The sequence below is a fragment of the Lemur catta genome, chromosome 7, assembly GCF_020740605.2.
Source record: "Lemur catta isolate mLemCat1 chromosome 7, mLemCat1.pri, whole genome shotgun sequence".
NCBI classification, from domain to species: Eukaryota; Metazoa; Chordata; class Mammalia; order Primates; family Lemuridae; genus Lemur; species Lemur catta.
The window spans coordinates 85,413,986-85,440,562 of NC_059134.1; the positions used below are offsets into that span (position 1 = coordinate 85,413,986).

Sequence of the window (26,577 nt, forward strand, 5' to 3'; positions counted from 1 at the left end):
GACCAATAGTCACTAGCCACATGTATCTTTGTAGCACTTGTAATGTGGCTAGTTTAAATTGAATTGGGCTATAATTGTGAAATACACGCTAGATTTCAAAGACCTAGTATGAAAAAATATATAAAATATCTCATGCTGAAATTCCATATTGCAATGATAATATAATATTTTGAATATACTGAGGTAAATATATCAGAATTAATTTCACTTTTTTATTGTAGCTACTAGAAAACTTAAAATTACATGTGGCTTGCATGTGGGCTCACATTATGTTTTATTGGACTGTGCTACTCTAAATCATTACATTGAAATAATAATAGCACATGACATTTTCTTAAGAAATTTTTTTTTAGAGACAGGGTGACAGGGTCTCACTCTGTCACCTAGGCTGGAGGAGTACAGTGGTATGATCATAGCTTACTGCAGCCTTGAACTCCTGGGCTCAAGTGATCTCCCGCCCCAGCCTCCCAAGTAGCCAGGACTACAGGTGCTCACCACCACGCCTGGCTAATTTTTAAATTTTTTGTAGAGACAGTATCTCACTATGTTGTTTGGGCTGGTCTCGAATTCCTAGCCTCAACCTATCATCCCAGGGTGCTGGGATTATAGGTGTGAGCTATCACACCCAGCCATGTAATTTTTGAGCACTATGTGCCATATACTCTGCTAATAGCTTTACAAACACTGTTTCAATTAAGACTCAGAAAAGCCCTATTTATTATCCCTATTTTATAGAAGGGGTAGGAGGTTTTGAGAAATTTAGTAATTTGCCTGAGATTAATTAGCTAGTTAACGATGGACTTCAAATTTGAAACTATTTATTTCTGACTCACAAACCTGTGTTCTTAATCAGCACACTGTAATCCTGTTTCCAATTGAATCTCAAGGTATTTTTTTTGTTTTAATTTTCCTAATAATATTTAATATTGAATACTTCTATATCTGACATGTAAAGGTTCAAAATGAAATTTACTAGGCCGTAACATAGACATCCTGGATGGAAATCTCTTTTGCAGAGCCTCAGCCCTCAGTGAATGCCGGCACAGTTGAGCCTGAAATGAAGCAGTGAGTCGGCCTGCACAAATTGCGTTTAATTTTCATTTCATATAGTTCTTTCAGGTCACCGGGCAATTTATGTCCTTGACCCTCTTTGTTCATAGAGAAGGGGAAGAGGGGCAATGCAGCTCTCTTTAGTTGTTTAGTTCTCTTGGCTGATAAGAAGAAAAAATTGCTTTCCATTTCATTGTCCTTTGAAACGCTATTTGTGTTTAAGAGAGCAACAAAATGCTGTCTAGTGACCCCTGACTTTTCTTTCTTCTAGAGCAAAGACTCAGGTGGACTGAAGGCAGCTATGATAGAGTTGGTGGAAAGGTTAAAGTTCAAGAGCTCAGACCCTAAGGTAAGTATTGTTTTGTAATTGATTGGGTGTTAGTACCCCAAGCATTTTATTCTCCTTGAGCTAAATTTGAGGGGTGTTAATGATCACCTATCTGAACATTGCATTAAGATCTAATTAAGCCTGCCCATCAAAAATAATGTTCTAATATGCCTGGAGATAAGTCATCTATTTTTCTCCTTCTCCGTTTTATGACTTACAACACATAATCATTAATTGTTTTCCCTGAACTGGAGACAAGTGCATTTTTAATCTTCCTTTACTGGGCCTTTGAGAGCTCGGTCCTTTGTGTCCATTAAATCTAGCCAAAGGCATCTGAGATACTGTTCAGCCTAAAGCTGGGAACTGGAACAGGATCCAGACCCATCCAGTTTGTCTTCAGCATTGGCATCTAGTCTCTTTCCCCCTTATAGGAGCCAGCTGCCACAGAGAATGCTTTTGTCCTCACAACCTGGAGTCTGGTTTGTGAAATAGCTTAAGCATCCCAGCTTTTTTTCAAGATGTTAGGGGCTGGAGGGTTGATATTCTGGGAGACGCCATACCAGGGTGGGGGTGGACTTGGAACTGAACATGCCAGGTTGCAGGGGGATGGGGAATTATGACTAACAGACTCCCTTCTCCTTCCTACCCAGACACTTACTGTGGCACTACCTGGTATTGGGTCAGCTGGCTCTGCTTCAGACTCAAAACTCTCACAATTAAATAGGAAAAGGAGCATGATTTTATTTTACTTCATGTGTCTTTTTTTTTTTGTACATTATTTATAAGGGGAATGGGACTAGCCTTTATTTCTTGAGCATCTTACTGAAAAGCCAGGTACTGTGTTAGGAGCCTTACATAATTGTGCTAATACATAACAAAATTTTAACCATTTTTAAGTGTAAATTTCAGTGGCATTAAGTACATTCACATTGTTTTATAACCATCACTACCTTTTCATTATTCCAAACTGAAACTCTTTACCCTCTAACTCCTCATTTCCTCTCTCCCCCTATATACTTTTTGATTACTGTAACAACCCTGTAAAGTAGCTTATTATTCCTGTTTTATCGATAAGGACACTGAGACTGAGGTAGAGTCATTTGCTCCAAATCTGGTATAAAGTAGAGGTGAGATTAAAACTTTTGACTCCAGTGCCTGTACTCTTTCTGTTATGTCATGTTGCAAACCAAGCACTGGATTTTATCTCCTTTTTGCCATATAATCACATTGTGCCTCAGTTTTCTAAACTGAAACACTATATGAGGCATAGCCACAGAGAGTGACAGGCTCTTGAAAAGGTGACTGCAGCCACCAATTTACAAAATAATTTTCACTTCATATGACATTGAAAGTATGGGGGCATTGATAATATCTCTTGTCTTCCTATGTAGTTAAGGTTTCAGAAGTAGAGAGTATCCTGATAGATAGAGAAAATTAAGGTAACCTTTATCAACTTTCTTAGCTCAAAGTAGAAGGACCTCTGGTATAAGTAGTTTTTCCTTTAGTAAAGATGAACCAATTATTAAAGATTCCTGAAAGCTTTTCTTACCAAGTTTCTCTGATTTCTGGGGCAACAGCCTATGCTGAGGGAGACACTGTATTTTCTGTTTCTGCCACACCAGTGTGCTTGTAATCAGCAGGGCAGTGAAGAGGGAGAGGATGTGTACAAATAACACTAAGTGGCCTCTGTATATGATGATAATACAGGTACAGTGCTTTGAGATCCTTTGTGAATGTATGTAGTGCTTCTGATGGGAAACTTGCCAGAAATGAAAGAATTGAGTGGTCCCATGAGAGGAACCCATGGAAGCCTGAGGGTTTTCCCATGATGCATTATAAGTTAAAGGATATTTGTATGGACCTGACTTACTCTTGGGTATGTGTGTACACACACCTTTCTTTTAACTTCTCTTTATCTTTCCCTGGATCATTTACCACCAATCTATTTTATTTTCAAGCCCCTTCTTAGTCTACCATGTGCATATGCTGTATGTATTTGGAGCCAGCCTGAAGAAGGGTGAACATAATTGCAGAATGACTGCTAGGTCAGGAAGGGGGTGAAAAATGGGTGACTTAAATATATATAATTTCTGCAACAAAGAAAATTTCTCTGAAAGTAAATTGGTGTCTTTTAAGAGACCCTTAAGTTTTTAGTGTGTTCTGTTTTGCTTGCAGAACTCCACCATCCCCTGTTTGAGTTGGCCTATTTAAGAAGTGCAGAATCTCTCAGGCTTTATGACCTGTCATTGCCTGGCACAGAGGCTTTACGTAGAAGCACTGATTGAGTCATGGAGAATAGAGCACTATCTCTGCTTCACTTCCTCTAGAATTCCCTAAAGCATCACAAAGCTTGATTAGTTCAGACACTGAAGTCTACTGGGGACTGAGTTAATTTTTACCTCTGAGTTTTGCCAGAGAGCAATAGAAGATGCCTAGATTAACCATTTTTAAAAATTATAAAATAATACATGCTTGTAGATTAAAAAATACAGATATTCCTAAAGGAAAAGTAAAATGAATTTACCCAAAGTTAATCTATATTAACAGTTTGGTGTACAACCTTTATACATTTTTCCCCATGGAGATACATTTTTAAACATTATTAATAAAATTGCACTATACCTATGGTTTTTCAGTTGCTTTTTTCATTATGTAGAATATCATAGTATTCTTCTCTGTCAATAATATAGACTTAATTCTTCTTAATGAGTTGCCTCATTTTATCCAAAACATTTGTTAGATGCAGCCTTTTCTTCCAGACACAGTGGTTCTTAAACTTCAGTGTGCATGAAAATCACCCAGAGAACTTACTAAAATATAGAGTGCTGGGACTACCCCCAGAGTTTTTGATTTAGTTGGTCTGGAGTGGCTAGAGAATTTTCATTTCTGTGCAGTGCTCAGGTGATACTGATGTTGTTGGTTCAGGGACCACACTTTGAGAAACACTGTGCTGGACCTTAGCTATTTTTCTTCATTCTTGTTATGATTTTTTTTTTTCACTCTTTTCAGCAAATAGAAGAGTCTCTAGAATTAAGTCTGAGTGATTTCAAATTTGAAAAAAAAAGAAACTGAATAGAAATCTAGGTTTATGAAACAATAAATTGAGCAGAGATAGTAAAGGAGTAGGGGAGGGTAAAGGGAGGTGGTTGGGAAGCCAGCTGAGGCTAAGAGGACAGGATTACTTTACATTGTTACTTCTAACAGGGAAATAGCAAAGCCAAAAAGAGGGAAAGGGGTCCTGGTCAGGATTTAGGAGGAAGATCAAAGCCCATGCCTAGGTTCAGCAGTAGGCTGAGTTCTAAACCCAGAGGAACAGTAGGAACAGCCAGCCACTAGGGCTGAGCCTCAGGGCAGGAATCAGAGCTAGTGATGGTTGAGAAATAATAAGGCACAGGACCAGATGAAGTTTTGTGCATGAATGTTGCTGTGGTAAGCTTATTTTAAAGGATGCAAGTACCTCTAGACATGTAGAACCCCTTATGTCGTGGAAGAAGATTAATTTTAATAACAATCTTTAATTTGTCAAAAGGATTAGTAGGAAGTAGTCTTTTAAATAATAAGCAGTCCTAATGTGTTTGACATAATTCAGTTTGCAAACTTTTTTTTTTCCCCAGCCAAACTTTTCAGAAACACCTGTTGAACAAAGCAAGATTTTTGTCTGTAGATTTCTTAATTTATGCTAGGCTTTAGGGAAGTTAAAAGATGTAGTCAGTCAGGGGTTTATGTGTGTGTCTGCACCTGGATTTTTAAGAAATTTAAAGCTTTCTGAGTTCTTTATTTTCACAGCTTTCCTTTTTTGAGTTCTTTATCTTCACACACTTTTCCTAGTGACTATACAGTTATCTTTCATAGTTTACCCATAGGAAACCAAGGCCTGACAATACATTGATTCCCCCCCTCCCTTCCCTCTACTCGGTCCTCAGAAAGCAATGAACCAAAAACATAACATGCCAAGTTCAATCAAACTAAATTCTTATTATGCAGTTAATAACAGCCACTTTCTCTATTATGTATTGATTGCTTTTCTTTCACTATAAGGTGCTCTGTTCGTTGTTTCCTATAACTGGTATGCTTGAAGCAAGCAGTTAAAAATACAGTTGTGTGTCTCAGATTCATACTAATCTTATAAGAAGTTATTCTCAAAAAAAGCATCTTAAAACTCTCACCAAGTGGCTCACATTATTCTGTCTGACTAGAATGGGATTAAACATGGGATCTGGTGATACCAAGTCTGCCTAAAACAGCAGGTTTTTTTCCTTTTCTTGTCTCCAGTCTCTAGGTGTCCTTACTGAAGTGTGAAACCAAAGAATTGTCTAGCAACGTGAAATTAGTTAAATAGATCTGAGAATGGTTTTCTTATTTTTATTTAGCATTTCTGTAGCATCTTATAATTGCAAAGGACTTGACAATCCTTTTTCATAGTGGATATCATTGGCATGTAATGTAGTCCAATCTTTCTTTCTTCTGTGATAATCAGATTCTTGTCAAAAAGTGTAAGTTTTAAATGTACAAATAATAATGAATATAAGCAAAACTTAATTAGAATTCTTGTTGTTAGTGTCCTGTTAGTTACAAGGTTCAAGCCAGGCCTCACTCATCCTGGTCCTTGCTCTGCACCAAGACTGTGACATACACAAGGGCAGTGTTTATTCAGCCAAATGAAGCAGAGAATTGAGATGCCTCAGCTATCAAGTTGCTACATGTAAAAGTGTTTCTTTGATTGAGGGGTTAGTAGAATTATTGACCTATTTCTGCACTTTTCATAAAAAAGTTATAGGTAGGGAATTCAGGGGTGTGAGTTGTATTTATTTTAGCTGTGTATTCTCAACCCTTATCAACATGGAGTCTGGCATGTACTAAATGGATATGCATTATTATAATGGCCCTATGAAAATAAGTATTTGTCCTGTTTTATGGATGAGCAGTCTGGGATATAGAGGGGTTAAAATAGCTAGCTAGTAAGTGATGGGACCTGGACTTCAAATTTGTCTTACTCCATGTATTTCACCCATATACTATTGTATCTGTAGAGAGATATATATATACACACATACATACATATACACGTATATACGTGTATATATATCTGTGTGTGTGTGTGTGTATATATATATATATATATATATATATAAAACCTGTCATGCCTAGCAATATGACCTTGCACTGATTATTTTTCCATCATACTTTTCTTTTACTTCCCTTTGCTGGGATCCTCCAGCCAGTGTCCCACAATCCTAGAGCACCAAGACTTAGAGAATGGCCTTTTCCAACAGAAAATGTGAGGAGATGGCAAAGGAACCATAACCCCTGGAGCATTTAGCCCTGGCTAAATGAAGAACTGAGGCAAGTGCTTCAGTAGTTTGACCTGATGGATGGAGGACACCAATCAGAAAAAAATACCTGTGTCTTCTCAGGTCTTCTCTAGGCTCTGAGGCATGGAAATAACCCAGAAGCAAATGTGGCCCCTTTTTTTCCTCTATAGACTCTTAAGTAGCAGAAAAAGAAGAAACAAGTTCTTTCCTTCCTTCACTATTCCCTTGCCTTTATCAAAACAAAACAAAGTAAATTCCCCGCTCTCACTCTCCCTAATCCAGTTATAGAAGTAATGCAGATGTTCCTTGACTTAAAATGAGGTTGCATCCTGATAAACCCATTGTAAGTTGAAAATGTTATAAGTCAAAATGCATTTAATACACACAACCTACTGAAAATCATAGCTTTGCTAAGTCTACCTTAAACATGCTTAGAACACTTAACACCAGTGTATAGTTGGGCAGAATCATACAACATAAAACCTTTTCCATAATAAAGTGTTGAATATTTAATGTAATTTATTGAATACTGTACTGAAAGTGAAGAACAGAGTGGTTGTATGGGTATTCAAAGTATAGTTTTTACTGAATGTGTATTACTTTTGCACCATTGTAAAACTGAAAAATCTTAATTGGGGACTGTCTGTACATGTTTTCTGTAGAAAAATTTGGAAAATTGAGGCAAGTATAGAGACAAAAGAAAAAAAAATCACCCATTCTTCTGCTACCTGCAGTGGTTTGTAAACTTTGGGTACTTTTTGTTTTTTAATGTAGATTCTTGAGCCTCAGAGCATCTGATTCCATTCTGAGATCTTTTTAAATATGCATCCTGGTTGATTCTGATGCATATGGTCAATGATCAGACTTTAAGAGACACCTATTAAAAAATGGGTAATATTATGGTGTTTTGCCTTTCAGGTAGAACATGATATTATAGGTTGCATATCCCTTATCTGAAATGCCTAAAATCAGAAGTGTTTTGGATTTTTTTTTTTATTTCTGGAATATTTCAATTATACCAATTGAGCATCCCTCATTCGAAAATCTGAAATGCTCCAGTGAGTATTTCCTTTGATTCTCATGTTGGTGCTCAGAAAGTTTCATATTTTGGATTTTCAGATTTGGGATGTTCAATCTGTGTATATATATCTACATTTTTTTAGTATTTTACTTTTATCTATCAATATTAACAGAAAAAAATCCCCAAACTCTGTAAAATAATTTAAAGAGGTTTATTCTGAGCCAATGTGTGTGGGAAGCCATGCCCAAGAAGTCTTGAGCAAGTGGTCTCAAAGTGGGCTGGGTTACAGTTTGGTTTTATACATTTAGGGGGACAGAAATTACAGATACAGTCATTAATCAATACAGGGAAGGTGTCCATTGGTTTGGCCTGAAAAGGTGACACATCCAGAAGTGGGAGCTTATAAGGTTATATGCGGGTTCAAAGATTCTTTGATTTGTAGTTGGTTAAAGAAGTAAAGCTTTGTCTAAAAGCTTGGAATGTTTTAAGTTAAGGTAAGGAAGTCTGTTAATCGGAGACCAGCTACAAGATACTCAAGTGATCTGTTCAGAAAATGGATGGCTTGGCCGGGCATGGTGCTCACGCCTGTAATCCTAGCACTCTGGGAGGCCGAGGCGGGTGGATCGCTTGAGGTCAGGATTCAAGACCAGCCTGAGCAAGAGTGAGACCCCATCTCTACTAAAAATAGAAAGAAATTATCTGGCCAACTAAAATATGTATAGAAAAAATTACCCAGGCATGGTGGCACATGCCTGTAGTCCCAGCTACTGGGGAGGCTGAGGCAGTAGGATAACTGAAGCCCAGGAGTTTGAGGTTGCTGTGAGCTAGGCTGATGCCACGGCACTCACTCTAGCCCAGGCAACAAAGCGACACTCTGTCTCAAAAAAAAAAAAAAAAGAAAGAAAGAAAATGGATGGCTTGCAGGTAATTTAACCTTTGTCCTGCATGGCCTTGGGTCCTGTTAATAATTTAGTATCTTATTGTCACAAAGAGTCTGTTTTGTCAGTCTTAGGATCTCTGCTTTAACATTACTGCTGATCAATTGTATCTGAACTCCAAAGGTAGGGGGAGGGTGGTTATAAAGAGGCCTGTAGGACTTGACTTCCCTTCCCTTCATAGCCAGGAACTCAGTTTTAAGGTTTTCCTGTGGTCCCCTTGGCCAAGAAGGGTTGTGTTCAGTCGGGGGAGGGAGGGGCAGCTTAGGATTTTATTTTAGTTCACACGTTTAGTTCTTCCACCAAAGAGGTATATTTTGGGGTGGCCTGTTCTGCTCTCCTACAGTCATATTTTTGGATAGATGTCCTGAACTCTGTCTATGGTAAGGGAAAGAAGCTGTTCACAACAGACCAAGTATTGTATAATTCCATTTATATGAAATGTTCAGATTTGGCAAATTTATAGGTAGAATGTAGACTCAGTATTGTCTAGGGCTGAGGAAGATAGAGGGGGGGCAACTGTTAATAGGTACAGGGTTTCTTTTTGGGATAATGAAGATGTGCTACAATTGATTGTGGTGATGGCCACACAACTTAGTAAACGTACTAAAAACCACTGAACTGTATACTTTAAATGGGTGAATTGTAAGATATGTGAATTATATCTCAGTAAAGTTATTGAGAGAGAAAGTGAGAAATATTATTGCCTGAATCACTTTTTCTGACCCTTCACTTGAAGTGTCAGTCTTTTTCTTTTTCCTTTACTCTTTTAGACAGGACTGAGGGTCAGAAACCTGGTGTTAGCTTCTGGCAGGCAGAGGCAGTATTACTGCAGTTATTAAAAGCTCAGGCTCTGGAATCAGATCTACAAATGTAAATCTCCACACTCCCCCCCACCCCTGCTCCCATCATCTCCAACATTGATAGCTATGGGACCTTGGGCAAATCCTGTGCTTGAACTCTCTATTTCTCAGGGGTTTTTTTGTTTTGTTTTTTAGCTGCAAAATAGAGGATAACAGTACATATTTCATAGGTTGTTAGGAACATTAAATGATATAATCCATGTAAAGTGCTGAGTATAGCATCCTGTTAACCTAAATGATAAGTGACCAAAAATGAGACAGTCACACACAGTAGAGGTTTATTAAGCCAAGATTTTAAGGACACGCCTGGGAAAAGCACAGCTGTTGTCTAAACTGCAAGTGGGTTTCAGTCTAAGTCCAGTTGCTCATTGTACAAAGATCCAATTTTGGAGACAAGGATTGCCAAGGAAGAAAGGAATTTTTTTTAATACAACAGAGGTCTTATCAGTGTTACCAAAAGTTCAGCACTTGTCCCCTAGGCCGCATCTGAAGAACAAGGACAAGTGGTTTGAGGAGAAGGAAAGAGGGGTTTATTAATTTGCCAGCAAATGAGGAGGTTGGCAGACTCCTGTCTCAAAGTACCATTGTCCTGCTTCTGAGTAGAAGTATAGAGCTTTTAAAGGTTCTGATCAGTCCCATCTTTGGCTAAGACAATCTCATGGCCTTAGCTCAGATTCATCCCATCTTTGGTTTAGACAATCTATACAATCTCGTGACCTCTGCCCAGATAGTTCCCTTGAGCCATCTCCTGTGGCACAAAGAACAAAAGACATTCCCCTGTCCCTCCAGACCACTGGCCTGAGGTAGGGATGGAGGTCCTAGTTCTCCAAAAGGAGTGGGGGATGTTTCTGTCAAGAGACAGAAAACATTTTTGCCATTTCCTTCAAGCCATTTCTTCTGTTACATCAGGAGAGTGGGAGAAGCTGCTTCGAATCTGCCTCTCCAACTAATGGAGATCATGGGCTTTTAAAGGAGAGACCACCTGCCTTGGGGCAGGTTGTCCCTGGGGCAGATTGTGGTGTAACTAACAAGGGGCTAGCTAGGTACGTTGGGGGTAGGTTGTGGGGAATGGGGAATCTTGGCATCAGGAAGTCTGCCCAGGGGCCTTCAGAATCTCAGCTCCTTTGTCTTGCGGAAGACCCACCATTTCTGGGAACAACTCAAAAGATCAGGTAGTTAAGAGAGAGAATTATATAGTAGTCATTGAAATTTGTGCAGTGGTAGGTGGGTTAACAGCCCACAAAGCATCTGTCGTGGACTGAGTTCTCTGTAGAAGAGGTTGAGAACTTCACATTTAAAGGAAAAAGGGGGGTACAGGAAAAAAGGAGGGGTGAAGGAGGTGGACAGTGAGGCAATGGTGTTATTCTTGTGAAGTTCTATTTGGTGCTCAGTAAGTCTATATATGATAAGGTGAACATTCAAAAAAAAACGGGGTAGAGGAAGTAGTCAAAGTTGTAAATCTTCTCAGGGAGGGTAGAAGAGTGATCCTATCTTTTCCTTGATTTGCATCTGTGAAGATAAACTTGTAATTGACATTTAAGATTTTTACAGTCCTAAGGTTATAATTGACATGCACTCATTTTATTGGGGCTGTATATCTTGAAGGGTTTTTTTTTTAGGGCCGAAGGAAGTAATGTTTTAACCCAAAATATATTTCTTTGGCATGTTTTGAGATGGCTGCTGACAAAAGGCGGGTAATGCTGTAAGGCTGTCTTGGGGGGAGGCTGGGGGAGAGATTTGCTTTTGTAGAGAAACTCTGTTAAATGCATCGAGGCCCTGCCTATTTGTCTGGGACTGGTTTGCTGATGGTCTGACACCATTAAAGGTCTGAATAAAAGCATTTCCTTGAGGACTGTTATTGTGAGGGTTATTTGTGTAACAAGACCACCTTGCCAGCCAGGCTTCTTTTCTCCCTCCCATAGCCAGTCCATAGTAACAAACAAACAAACAAACAAAAACCTCTGTTTAGTCATCTTCTAAGCCCTTTCATTTCTTAAAAGAGGAACCCTGTACCATCTTGGGGAGAGCATGGCAGTGCTTGTGTGACTCAGTTTTCAGGCTCAGTTCTCTCTTTTGGCATAATGAATTTAGGGAGGGTCCTGAGATTTTTCTTTTTCTTCTACACTGTTAATGGTGGGTGCTGCGAACCTTCTCCTAGTCTTGAGGACTACCACTACTTCCAGCAGAAGGGCAGGGGTACATAGGGGTAGCTTCCTCTCCACAGAGTTGAGGAGACCTTACAAGCCTTGCTGAGAAAAGTAACCCACCTGTTTATAAATAACTAGATTCTATACTTTGATCAACTAACACTCCTGAGGATTAGTGACCCAGATTGCAGGTTTTCAAGGGCCATTCATACCACTTTGAGTGATAACGATAAGCAAATAAATTGAGTTAAATCTCCACTTTGAGGATCCCATGGTGTGGCTAACTGGCTCACTCACTCTGTGGGCCTTGCCTGGCTGCAGAGAGTTAACTGGCATAAGTTCACCATAGCTCTGTTGCCCATTCAAGTCAAGGCAAATATATCTGCCTTGGGAGTGTGCAGCTGTGTGTCCATATATTCCCAATAGAAACAAGAAATCAATGCATAGAAGCAATTATGTTTATTGTTATGAGCAAACTCTCTAGTTAGCAGAACTGCCTGGTGCCAAATTAAAAGAAAAATAAAGAAGCTAAGTCATGGTTAAGAAACACGTTAGGAGATAAATCCCCACTTTAAAGTAAACACCACTGAGATTCTTCTTTCCCTTCCTACCTCGTCTTCTCCCTTCCCCTGCAGCTTTATCCTTTGACTCCTCCCCTTTCTTACTGGGGTCCCAAAGCTCCTAAGTGAACCATTACACACATCTACTGTAGGCATTTTAAAACATAAGGTGGGCATGGTTTCTGAGCTGCCTGGTAGGCTGGAGCATTGTTAGAAAGCAAAAGGATTGAGCTTTAAATGGCTTAATAAAATTAACACTTTGTGATGTCCTTCTCTCCCTGCACCAGCTCCTGTCTGCACTGACAGGAGACTTGATAATGCACTCTCTGCTAAAAGCTTGAAGGACTGATTACACAGCCAATGCAGAGATGGGAGTGGAACTGTCAGGACTCCCCCATAGTAGCCACGCTTCATGTTTCCAGTGCAGGATTGTATTGACAGTTAATTTAGGAGCCTGGGTACCTAGACATAAAACTTTACTGTGATGATAGTGATAAAACCACCCAGAGTTTTATTCAAGGGCCTGCTTTTCTTCTGTCCCCCTCCCTACTCCTTTCTTGTTAGTTCAGCCTCATTCAGTTAAGGAAATAAAACTTAGGTTTACTAAAAGAAAAAGGTGTTTTCTCTGATATCTTAAGGCTAAACCTACAGAATGCAACCAACTCTCAGTCTACCTCATGTCTATATGTAGATGGTTGTACATATATATAAATGTAAAATTTTAAAACAGTGCCTGATGTTTTAAACAGAGTTAAGCAGAGTCCTGATGACTCTGTTTAACCAAAGGACAGAATTCATCAGGTCTCTGCAGAGAGAAATTCCATTTAGCCCAGTGATCCAGTTGATGACCACCCCTTGTTAAATGGCTTTTATTTACTTCATAGCAGGTGAAATAGATTCTACCAAATTTCCTTAATTCCTCACTCAACCCAATTAGTTAGATGTTAAAATCCGCTTCTTACAGATGAAGAAACAGAGATTTAAGAGGTTAAGTGACTTGTCCAAGGTCACAGGGATAAGGATGCTATTAAGTTACCTTTCTATGACTTAAATATAGAATTATTAGTAGTTATAGGAAGTTATTAACCTTTTGCATATAGAAAATGGATTGAGAATAGTATACCAATGTAGAGTTTGTTCACACTTTCAGGGAAAAAAATTTATATTGAGTATGGGATGCTCAGGCTTTTCTTTCCTTTTATGGTGAAAGAGCACAAACATTGGAGTTAAATGACACACGTCTACATACTTCAGTGTCCTCTATAAGGTAGGACTGATCATACTATGTCTTTATTAATGAGTACCCTAAAAAAGGAAACTTTGAGGAGGAGGTAAGAAATGATGCATGATGATTTGGTGTCACAGCCTCTGGGAACCAGAAAAGTATTTTAGCAACTGTACTTAGTTAATGAGCACTGTGGTTTTTAGGTGAGCAGGTTTTTAGCTCCTCAAGGAGGTATAGTGGAATTTTAGTCTACAAAAGAGAGAAAAATACAATAAGAGGCAAGTTGTGAGGTTCAGAACCCAACTGTGCCCATAGGCTGACTCCGTGCAGCTGCTGTGGAGCAGAATGTGACCCGTCCTTCCTGTACTCTCTGTGCTTTGCTTCGGGATCATTGAAGTAGACTGTATCTGAGGCCTTGCCCAGTCAGATCTTAACAAACTAGAAAAGGCAGCCATTGCTCCCTGACAACCTGTAACCATTTAGTGAAACTGAGGCAAAGAGCCCCTGTATTGATATCTTTACTCTTCAATTCCGAGGGTAAGAAAGGCCTTCCTATGTTCCCTTAGGAAATGAGAATCTGAACTCCTAAGGGTATAGTCTTCCTTTTTTTTTTTTTTTTTTTTTAAGAAAGCTCATTGGAGGCTCTTTGTAAGAGCTCAGTTGGTACTACATGGGAAAGCACACAATAAAAATTCAGTTACTATTACCTCTGATCAGCGGAACTGTTCTGCCGATGATCCTATGTGCCCAGAAAGTACTAAGTTTTTTCCATGTATTATTTTATGTAAAGTTCAGAAAAATATCTGTAAGAATAATATATTACCCCCATTTTATGAAGAAACTTTCACCTTTCTGAGCTCTAGAAGCATAGAATTAGCAGAGCCAGTTCTCAAACCCTTTCTCCACCACATCAGATTCTGTGTGCTTTAACCCTTGTGGTTCTCTGTAGCAAAGAGGACTCAGAAAACATGACATGTGCATCTTGGTCTCCTTCCCTGAGTATTCCTGGTGGCATGCAGTTGTTTCAATGTTGGGGTTTTAATAATATATAAATATAATAACTATGGCTTTTCAGGGAAGTTGCTTGGGTAGAGAACTGGAACGGTAGTTGAGGAGTGAGTCTTGTTTGTTTTAAAATTGCTTCAATCATCAACAGATAAAATAGGCTTTCTTTGTATTGTCAAAGAAAGGCTTTAAAACAGTATAAATTCTGTATAGTTGCCCCCTCAAACTTTCAGTGTCACTTTATACTTCCTACATAATAACTCCTGAAGCAGAAGCTGTCTTTCTTGTTTATGCATAGGTTAAGGTGATAAGAAAGCAGGAAATCAAGATGCAATAGAAGCTCTCCTCTTATTCTTGGTTATTACAAGTTCTGGGTCTCTCTGGGGACTCATTCTTCTACTTTCACATTCCTACAGTGAGAGCCACCCAGAATTTTCTTCTATTTACTCTGGAAAAATGGTGCTCAGAAGTTTCGATTGCATGCTTTATTGCCACCGTGGGGTCAGGCAAAGAGAAGCATCTTAAGAGCAAGCAATAGTACCGAGTCACAGTGAACTCACCATCCCCAGTGAACTGCTTTCTGATGCGTCTAGTTCAGTGCTGTGTCACTGGGTTACACATCAGGTTGTCACGGCAATAAAGTCTTAGTAGCTGACAGCATGAACAAGCAGCTCTGGAAGAAGAGGATTCTTGGCAGTGATGCCACAACTGCAGTGGTTAGATCTCCATGTAACTGCTTGTCAGTTGTCTGTGACTGTGTCTTTCGCAGGTGACTGGGGTACACAGTTGCTGTCTACTTCACAACTGATTAACAGACTCAATTGAAGTGTTTATTAGCTCCTTTCAAGTACAAAGCCTCTAGGAAACATCATCCTGAGCCTCTGATACTGTGTATATGTGTGTGTATATACAGGAATACTTACATTTATGTTCGTATATCGAGGAAGGAGAACCACGAAGGGAAGGAGATTCAGAAGAAGCATAGGGTCACATGCATGAAGCTGTTAAAGAACAATTCAGTACTTGGGCTCAGGTACCAAAATTTATAGTCTTAGGAAGAATTACTCAGGACAGAAGTAGAGGAAGGTGGAGTATTCTGACTAAGATACGGGGTTTCTATCTGAGAGAATGTGATTCTAGGAGTCAAAGGTGTAAGCCAAGCCAAAGACTATGTAAAGAAAGCTAAGGTCTAAACACCAGGTCAGTGGCCACATTTAGTCACTAAGTCTAAAAGAAACCAAGAGTAGGATTTGAGATGAAGATTAGAAAGTCAAGAATTCAGGTCCAAGTGGAGATGAGAAGGGAGAGAAAGCTTTCTAGGAACAAGCTGAAGGTAGGAGCAGGATCGTAACCAATTTTTTCAAATCACTCAGAAGCTCTTTGTCACTTAGAATTTTGTTTTAGCAAGTTAGTGGCGCAAGGGGAAGTGGTATTGGGTTAAAGGGCCTAGGTGGGGTGGCAGGTGGGACTAAAATGTAATGTTGAAGAATGGGTCTAGATGTTTAGTGGAGAGTAGTGAGAAGGGCATGCAGAGAAAAGAAGGGGGTTTTCATAGATGTGGGGGAACATCTCTCCAGCCAGACTGTTTTGGAGGAGCAGATGTGGTATGGCTACTGACATTCAGTCAGAATGTGGTGACCACCATTTTGTGCAAGGCCTTTAGCTAAAGTGTCATAATTTCCCCTTCAGATAGTAAATCAAGAGACATATTATCTGCTGGACTTGACTCCAGAGTGTGAAGCGTAGGGGACTGCCTAAAGTGTGGTTTCACTAAGGGGAATAGAGGAAGTAAGTCAACGTTTGACAGGAAGGTGTAGGAGAATAATGTTGTGGTCAGAAAGCAGGTTGTGATCAGAAGGCAGAAACTATGGGGGTTCAAACTCTGCTACTTACTATATGTGTGACAATTTGGGCAGATTTCTTACCTCCCTACTTTAGTTTATTCATCTGTCAAATGGGTATAATAATAGCTACCATGGTATTGTGGGGGTGAAGACAAAACTTCCCCTTTGCTCTCAGAAGCTTCACTGAAAAATTAAATAAATACAATAAGATTGCAAGAGAAAATTTTCAAGTTTATTTAATATATATACACAAGAACCCCCAGAAAATGAGAATTCAGCTCCCCAATGGGGTTCAGAAGTTTATATGCCTTTCTGGTAAAATGGATTATGGGATGGAAAAAGAGGAATTCTGTAGAGAGGCAATAAAGGATTATTGGAGTGGATGAATGGATGGGGAACAAAAATTAACTGGTAAATAGTTCCCTTTGGGATTTAAGTGAGTCTGAGAGACTGGACATTATCTTCTTAGAGTCTGTCCTATCTTAGAGTCCTGGTCTTACAGGGAGAGAACGAAAAAAACAATTGTCCTCCTAGGTCCTCCTTCTGATCTCAGGCAGAAGAAAAGATTTTGATAGAGTCATGATGGTGGTAGAAGGTCAGAGAGACCTTGAAGCTTCCTCAATCAGTCCAGAATGTCAAAATGTCATATTTTGGGATAAACATTTTTAATTTCCTTCAGTATCATTGTGATAATTAATTGAAGTACTGTACATGGAGTGCTTAGAATAGTGCCTTAAATATAGGGCACTGAAAGAAGGTAGCAATGATAATGATGAGGAGGGGAAGGATTCAGTTTCAGGCTTGATGGCTTGGATAGTAGAAATTATCCAGGTGGAGATGTGCATCAGCCAAGAGGAACTGTGAGACTGGTTTCCTGGAAAGAAATTCCAGGCTTGGGAGCCATCCCTATGGAGGTATTAATAGTAGTTGAATTTCAAAGATGGGACAAAATTGCTAAGGAAGAGGGTATGGAGTAGTTTTTCTCAAAAGAAAGTGATTTTGTCACCAGAGGACATTTAGCAATGCCTGGAGACTCTTTGTTGTCCTCACTGGGGATGGGGATGGCACTACTATCATTTAGTGCATGGAAGCCAGGGATGCTGCTAAACATTGTAGGATTCCCAGCACATTCCCCTAACAACAAAGAATCATTGGCTCCAAATGTCAGTAATGCTGAAATTGAAAACCTCTGGTGTGGAGGATTTTCTTAATCTCAGTCACCTGGAGAGTATATAGAATTTCAGATATGAAGCCAGTAACCAGAGAGCCAGGGAAGTCCAGGGTTACAGCAAACATGGGACTAACAGGTGTCTGTCGTGCTGAATGCTACACACTGGTCAGTGGTGAAGTCAAATGGAATTGGTGAGTAGTAGACACCTTTGTGGTAGAGAGCGCAGCAAATATGTTACTTTTTTAAAAACGTTGGTAGTTAAAGAGAAAGGGTAATCACTTGATAGGGCAGCATTGTCAAAGGAAAAGGATTATCCTACACTCTTATTTACTTCTTATTTTGGCTATGTCACCCTAACAATGACTGAGTTAGAGTTCCAGTCCCCTGAATCCTCCGACTTTTTTGGCAACAAATATGATTAGAGAGAGGCAAATGTGGATTGGTAGATTACTGCTCTAAGAGTCTAAAGTTTATGTAGTTGTTTCACTTTAGAGATAAAAGGAAACAAAGTTTGGCCTTTCCCTTTTTTTTCTTTTTTGTGGAGACAGGGTCTCGCTCTGTCACCTAGGCTGGAGTGCAGAGGCGTCATCATAGCTCACTGCAACCTCAAACTCCTGGGTTCAAGTGATCCTTCTGCCTCAGCCTCCTGAGTAGCTGGACTACAGGTGCACCACCACATCTGGCTACTTTTTCTGTTTTTTGTAGAGATGGGGTCTCACTCTTGCTCAGGCAGGTCTCGAATTCCTGGCCTCAAGCAATGTGAGCCACTGAGCCCAGCTGGCTTTTCATTTTTTATAATAAAATATGAGGCCCTGAAAGATTCAGTGACTTACCCAAAGTCACACAGCTGGTCAGTTCCAAAAGGCAAGACTAATTTATGGCCTCGGACCTGACATCCTGAGTGCTTTCCAGATTGCTTACCAGTGGTCTAAGCCTGATTTTTAGAGGCATGATTTTCTTTTGAGTAGCAAGATGTGGTATAGAGTGGTTGTCAGAGCACTATCTTTGGAACAGGTCCGACCTGAGCTGAATCTTTGCCTTATCATCATTCACCGGAGGCATAACATCAAGCAAGTGACTTAACTACCGTGGGCTTCAGTTTCCCTTAATATAAAATGAAAGTATTGTTGCCTACCTGAGCATTCAGTGAGAAATGTGCATATGATGATACCTAGAACACTGCCTGCACATGGTAGATATTAATATTGTTTTCATTATTATTTCTAAGACCTTATTTATGTCATGGATTAAAAGACAAAATGTCCAATGACCAAAACAGGGCCAAAGTTAGGCTTGCCTTCTGTTTCAACCAGCATTGCTCCTAATTCCATTTCCCACTTTATAATGTGAGCAGTATCATGAGGTTTAGTGCTATTGTGGGTATACAGTGTCCTGAAGCATATATTGTAATGATGTCTGTTTCTCATTGATGAGCTTGATAGTTGTCAAAAGTAACTTCAGACTTCAGGTCTTTGGATCAACTAGTTAGATCTTTTTCACAATTTTTCAGGCACTTACGAGGGGACACAGAATGACTGAGATTTCCATAGAAGAACCTTCAAATGACAGGGGCAGCATGTGCTAAGTGTTTAGCTATTGTGGAAGCCATTGAATGGGCTTAAGTTGAAAAGGGCTTTTCAAAACTTTGATGTATTGTAGAAAGAGGGAGTCAGATTGGGAAGGAAGGGTCTAGTATTACCTGGGAAGGCAGAGAAAATGGAAATGTTGACATGTTTGGGAGTAAGGTTCAAGCAGAAGAATTATCCTGCCTGGCCCTTTGGATGCTCATCCCACCCCAAGATCTTCTCTAGGCTACTTAGTTTTATATTGACTTTTTAAAATAGACTTTATTTTTTAGAGTGGTTTTAGGTTCACAGAAAAATTGAATGGAAAATACAGAGTTCTCATGTACTCACTCCCCACCCCACATGCACAGCCTCCCCTACTGTCAACATCCTGCACAAGAGTAGTACATTTGTTATAATTTATAAACCGTACTGACACATCGTTATCACTCAAAGTCTGTAGTTTACAATAGGGTTCATTATTGGTGTTGTACATTCTGTGGGTTTTGGCAAATGTATAATGACATGTATCCACCATTATAGTATCATACAGAATAGTTTCACTACCCTAAAAATCCTGTACTCTGCCTTTTCATCCTCCCTTTCTCCACACCTCTTGTAAACTACTAATCTTTTTAGTGTCTCCATAGTTTTACCTTGTCCGTAATGTCATATAGTTGGACTCACACAGTGTATAGCCTTTCACATTGGCTTCTTTTATTGTCAAAACACTAAGATTCAGTCTAGATCCAGTTGCTTGTTGCACAAAGATCCAATTATTGAGACAACAGAGGATTGCCAAGGAAGAAAGGAATTTTTTAATACGACAGACATCATGTCCCAGTTAGTGGGAGAAGCTGCCTTAAATCTTCCTGCCTAATACAGACATGGGCTTTTTTTTTGAAGGAGTGGCCACATGCCTTGGGGCAGGTTGAGGAGGTAGAGAATCTTGGTGTCAGGAAGTCTCAATTCCTTTGTCTTGTAGAAAATCCATTATTTCTGAAAAACAACTCAAAAGGTCAAGTAGTTAGTAAAGGGATAGGATTATAAAAAACATACAGGGGTCATTTAAATTTATTCTTGGTACCTGTTACATTAGTAATATGGATTCCTCTGTGTCTTTTCATGACTTGACAGCTTATTTCTTTTTAGCACTGAATAATATTCCATTGTCTCCATGTACCACAGTTGGTTTATCCATTCACCTACTGAAGAACATCTTGGATGCTTCCAGATTTTGAAAATTATGAATAAAAGCTGCTGTAAACATCTGTGTGCAGGTTTTTATGTGGAAATAAGTTTTCAACTCATTTGGGTAAATATCAAGGAGAGTGATTGTTGGGTTGTATGGTAAGACTGTGTTTAGTTTTCTAAGATACTGTCAAACTATCTTCCAAAGTGGTTGCACCATTTTGCTTTCCCAGCAGTAAATGAGAGTTCTTGTTGCTCCATGTCCTCAACATTTGGTGTTGTCAGTGTTTTGACTTGGGCCATTCTGACAGGTATGCAGTAGAATCTCATTGTTGCTTTAATTTGCAATTCCCTGATGACATATGATGTTAAGTATCTTTTCATATACTTGTCATCTGTTTATATGATTGGTTTGTTCAGGTCTTTTGCCCATTTTTAAGTCAGGTTCATTTTATTAGTTTTGAATTTCTAGAGTTTTTCATATATTTTAGACAATAGTCTATTATTAGATATGTCTTTTGCAAGTATTTTCTCCCAGTCTGTGTTTCCCTTCTTATTCTCTTGACAATGTCTTTCACAGGGTAGTAGTTTTTTATTTAATTATGTCCAGCTTATCAATTCTTTCTTTCATGGATTAAGACTTTGCTGTTTTATCTAAAAAGTCATCACCATACTCAGAGGCATCTAGCTTTTCTCCTGTGTTGTCTTCTAGGAGTTCTGTAGTTTTGCTTTTTAAATTTAGGTCCATGATCCACTTTGAGTAAATTTTTGTGAAAAGTATAAGGTCTGCGTCTAGATTAATTTTATTTCATGTGGATATCCAGCACCATTTTTTGAAAAGACTGTCTTTTGTCTATTGTATTGCCTTTACTCTTTTGTCAAAGATCAGTTGACATATTTATGTGAGTCTTTTTCTTGGCCCTTTATTCTGTTCCACTGACCTGTTGGTCTATTCTTGTGCCATTTTCACACTGTATTGATTATTATAGCTTCATAGTAAGTCTTGAGTTGGGTAGTGTCAGTTCTGAATTTGTTCTTCAATATTGGGTTGACTGTTCTGGATCTTTTGCCCTCCATGTAAACTTTAGAATCAGTTTGTTTATATCCACAAAATAACTTGCTGGGAGTTTGATTGGGATTGTGTTGAATCTGTAGATCAAGTTGGGAAGAGCTGACATCTTCACAATATAGAGCCTTTCTATCTGTGAACATGGAATATCTCTCTATTTCTTCTTTGATTTCTTTTATCAGAGTTTTGTAGTTTTACTCATATACATCTTGTATGTATTTTGTTAGAATTATACCTAAGTATTTCATTTTGGGGGATGCTAAAGTAAATGGTTTTGTCTTTTTAACTTCAAATCCCACTTGTTCACTATTAGTATATAAAAAGGAGATTGACTTTTGTATATCAACCTTGTGTCCTTCAGTCTTGCTATAATTGCTTATTAGTTCCAGGAGGTTTTTTTTTTTTTTTTTCTTCTTCCTTTTTTGGGTCAATTCTTTCAGATTTTCTACATAAATGATCTATCTTGTCAAATGCAAACAAAGATAGTTTTATCTCTTCCTTCCTAACATGTATACCTTTTATTTCCTTTCTTATTGCAGTAGCTGGAACACCCAGTACCATGTTGAAAAGGAGGTGGTAAGATCATATTCTTGATCTTAGCAGGAAAGCCTAGAATTTCTGGCCATTAAGTATGATGTTAGCCATAGATTTTTTATAGATGTTCTTTATCAAGTTGAGGAAGTTCTACATTACTAGTGTGCTGAGAGTTTTTATCATGAATGGGTTGGATTTTGTCAGATGCTTTTTTTGCATCTGTTGATTTTATTATGTGATTTTTCTTTAGCGCATTGATGTGGATGGCTTGTATTAGCTGATTTTCAAATGTTGAACCAGCCTTGCATACCTGGCATATATCCTATGTTTATGTTGCGATATATAGTTCTTTTTATATGTTAATGCATTTGACTTGCTAATATTTTGTTAAGGATTTAACTTTTTCTTTAAGCTACATTTCTTTTTAAAAATTATTGTTCCAAAAAAAGCTACACATTATTATAGAAAATTTGGACTGAAAAGTAAAAAAGAGAAAAGTACTTGTAATCCCACCACTAATAGATAAACCACTAACATTTTGGTATATTTATTATAATCTTTTATAATAGAAATAATAACAGTCACAATAGCAACAGTAAATACCACTGTTACTTCATTGAGTGGATACTCGAAGTAACTAAGTGGATAACTAAGGTAAAGATCTCATGGTGCTCTATTAACAAAGTAGGGGTGATGAAAGGAAGTGAAGAAGCTGCAGATGACTGCTTTTGCCTCAAAGCTTCTGACGAGAATGAGAAGATGGTTTAAGGAAGAGTTTAAATGCTTACTTTCTTTCTTTCTTTTTTTTTTTTTTTTAAGAGACAGGGTCTTGCTCTGTCACCTGGCTAGAGTGCAATGGTGCTATCATAACTTACTGCAGTCTCAAACTTCTGGGGTCATGCTATCCTGCCTCAACCTCCTGAGTAGCTGGGACTACAGGCGCATGCCACCATACCTGGCTTTTTTTTTTTTTTTTTTTTTTTTTAATTTTTTGTAGAGATGGTCTCACTATGTTCCCAGGCTGGTCTTGAACTCCTGGCTTCAAGCAGTCCTCCCACCTCGGCCTCTCAAAGTGCTGGGATTATAGGAGTGAGCCACCATGCCCAGCCTAAATGCTCACTTTAGTAAACTTTTTCTCTACCATTCTCAATGCTCCATTGCAAAAACTAAGCCAATTAGGCTTCTAATTAGGTTACTGAGAATGACATCACTGAGAATGCTGGTAATGGAATGTAGTTCAGAGTTCATGTCTGCTCTGTTTGTAGGCTGCTGGATAATATCCAAGCCTGGAGAATATGGGCAGTTGTTTTATTCACAAATAGTGGCTATTCCACCCATACACAAAGGACACAGGAAATGGAAGATCTTGCCATCTGTTGAAAAAAGCCTATGTTCTTGTTGATGAAGCTCTTCTCTGCCAGCATTGGAGACTGACAGAAGTTTGAAAGGAGTTCTCTTGGCGTATAATGCCAGAATAAATGCTGGAGGCTGTACAGAAACCTTAACTTTGAGCTTCCTAACTTGAAAATTTCCATAGACACTGGCAAGGGAGGGCACTGTGTGGTAGCAGTAAGGACAGCTTGCAGCATCTGAAAAAGTTCCATTTCCTGCTCATTTGTTTTTCTATTTTAGAAAAGTGGCCATTCAGATGAAGAAGAGGGAAGTAAAAATGGACTTTTTGACTTTTTAGAGGAGGTAGAGTCCTCATCCTCTATTTCATGCAGTCCACAATTTTTAAAATTATTCTTAAAGTATCCTCCTTTAAACCTTGCAGTACATGTGGCTAATAGAACAAGTGTTTCTGAAATCTTCAAGCAGTGTAGACTTGCATGCTTCTCTTTTGAGTAGCTTCCTGCTCCTCCTGATCCATTTTTCTCAGTTCATCTCAGGAATACTTTTCTGGAACAAATCTTTCTGAAGCCATGATGCTTTCTAGCTAGTATGCTTATTGTTTTTATAATCTGCCTCTGATAGAAAAGTAAATTTTAAAAAATTAAATGAAGGCTTGGGTTTCTACAGCCCACCTAGCTGGAAGTTAATGGCTTCTAGCCCATGTAAAGTACATTGAGTGATGTTTTTAAATACAAGCTTTTTAAATTCAAGGTTTTATGTATTTAATTATGTGTGTGTAAGGTACCAGTCTGCATGCCTCTTGGGTCTGGCCTACCTTGGGAATATTAACTATCAGAACACATAGAAAGTACCATGGGATAAGACAGTAACTCTTCAGATGTAAATCTTTTATCCCAAGTTTTACTTAGGGAGAATAATATCCCAGTGGGGATAATAATAGAAGCAGCCTGTTAACTGAGGAAATATCTCAGTTAAGAAGGAATACATTTGAAAAACCTGACACAGTCAGAAAGGGATCACTGGAGGCAATATGTTATGGCAGAAAGTACATTGGACTGGACCAGAGGAAGTTTCTAAACCTGACTTTATTACTTCATTTCTCTGGGACTTTTTTTTTTCTTCACCTATAAAATGAGGAGGTTTTTTTCTTTACCTATAAAATGAGGAGGTTGGTCTCAGATGTTTACTAGTTAGTTTTGATCATACAATGGTCAAATCTTTCAAATTACAATACTGTGTTAAGTAATTTTAGTAAAATGCTCTGGTTACATTTCACCCTAGTGCAAGTATAGCAAAGATACATCATCTTGCTTGTAACTTAGGAGCTGAAGGTTTTGACAAACTAGGGGCCAGTCAGTTGACCAAAGGGAGTAAGCTCCTTTTAAGGTTTCATTTGTGTTGAGGACCCAGGTCCCTCAGGTGAGATTTTCCTGGAGATCACTACCAGTGCCCTAAGAAAGACTTCAAGAAGGATGGGGAAATTTTTTTTTTTAACCAGAATGGTTCTGCTTTTGGCTTTACTACATTTTGAGATTCCATGTTAAGATTTTGTTTGGAGTGAGGGAAGTTCTGTGGCTTTAAAAATGTTTGACAATTACTAGTAGATGCTGTATAAAAGGAAACTTTTGCATCAGTTTTATCAGTCTGTGGTGCATGCAGATGTCCAGGTTTCTGTCTTCTCTGAGTATGCAGAATTTTCTTTTTTTATGTATCATTGCATATAGTTATATAGTCATGAGTATAACACTGTCACTCTCACTTTTGGGAAACTATAGAACAGAGGCTGAAGAAGTCCCTATGAAATGCACTTGGAAATGATGCCAGCGGCTCCAGATAACAAGCCCAGACATGAAGGGCCTACCACTCTTGGAGAACTGCAGTTTTTAGCAGGATGGAGTTTTGATGACAAGGAAATGAAATAGAACCTGAAAGGGAGTCTTGAAAGCTACTTCACTCCTGCCATTGGCAAGAGTTCTTTTCCAGAATACCCAACCTACCACATGCCCAGTTTCCCAGGGAGTCTTTCCCTTGAGTTCCGAATTTGAATGGCTCCTATGACCCAGAAATTTGTTCTTACCATTTTGAATTAGGTTGGAGTATACCTATTTGTTAATTAGTAGAGAATGGGAGTGGGAAGAAGACACAAAGGTTTTATAGAGTAGCTTATTTTGCCTTCAGTTTTCATTTGTGGCCTGATCTGTATAAAATAAAATGTCTTGTTGAAAGACATCTGTAAAACAATGGAAAATAGAGAATTTTAAAACCCATGCACCTTTCCTGTCTGTGATATCAGCATCCTAACTTTGACCCACATGTGTATGTGATGTCTAGTAAAATAAGTTGTGAGTCAGTTTTTATTGCAATCTCCATTTTTAGTCACTTATAGCCATTAAGAGAGTTTCTCAGACATTTAGAAAAGTTCATCCCTTAGTGAAAACTTTGCAGGTTTGGTCTCTGAGTGAAGGTCCTAGTCATTTAATACCTAAGTTTATTTCAGGATAGAGATCCATCAATAAATGATAACCATAAAGCATAATAATCCTAAAATATACACACTAAAAATAAAAAGGAATTACGTAAATAATCATAAATCATAGCTCTCAACCTGATACAGAATTTGCAGGGACATTAATAACATTTAATACTCTCCCTCCCCTTTTCTCCAACACCAGGGAGAGCACCTGCAGAATATATGAATTCCTGAGGGCTTCTGTCACTTAGTAACTTACTGTGTGAGTGGATAGTATCATACGTGCCTTATTTTACATTACTGTTCTTATGGCAGCGTTACAAAAGGTGCTTAAGGTATCAGTTTTTAAAAGGCTCAATAAAAATGGCCTCATCTCCTTCCCCCCTCCTTTAGTCGTTCTCTTCCTCAATCTCTGAGGCTTTCCCAGTTTGATTTCCCTTCTGATAGACTAACAGTGAGTGAACAGAGCACCAGTCTGTGAACAAGAAGACTGGAGTCTTTCCCTCTCCTACAAGTTTGCCCCTGTGTTCGTTTCCTTATCTGTAAAAGGAAGGAGTTCACTGAGATGACAACTACTTTCTATTCCAGGTCTGAAATCCTCTGTTGGCCTTTCTCCTTTTGTCTACTCTTCTTGTCCCTATCTCAGCTACTCATTATATGCATAGTTTTAAAAATACTCATAAAATAAACATAGTTGTGAGGAAACATCAATAAATGCAGTTGCTGGCAAGATTTGGAATTTAGAAGTTCTTGTTTTGATACCTACTCACTTTGTTTGCCTTTCTTATGCCCTAGCCAAATATAGCCAACAGTCATATTTTTAGTTCACAGTTACTATTGTAAAACAAAACAATGCTGTATTTCCACCTATCAGGTAGTAAAAATTTAAAAGTTTGATATTATCCAATATTGGTGAGGGTGCAGGGAAGTGCTT

The 26,577-nt window shown here is 38.6% G+C and overlaps 1 protein-coding gene across 1 annotated transcript in view; it reads left to right on the plus strand.

The window, feature by feature from the left end:
* TRIM44 (tripartite motif containing 44) overlaps nt 1-26,577 on the plus strand; it is a 118,357-nt gene that overhangs the window by 25,113 nt on the left and 66,667 nt on the right. Inside the window, exon 2 of the mRNA XM_045557815.1 lies at nt 1,322-1,399. Within this exon, the coding sequence (XP_045413771.1) occupies nt 1,322-1,399 (78 nt within the window). The remainder of the gene's footprint in view (nt 1-1,321; nt 1,400-26,577) is intronic.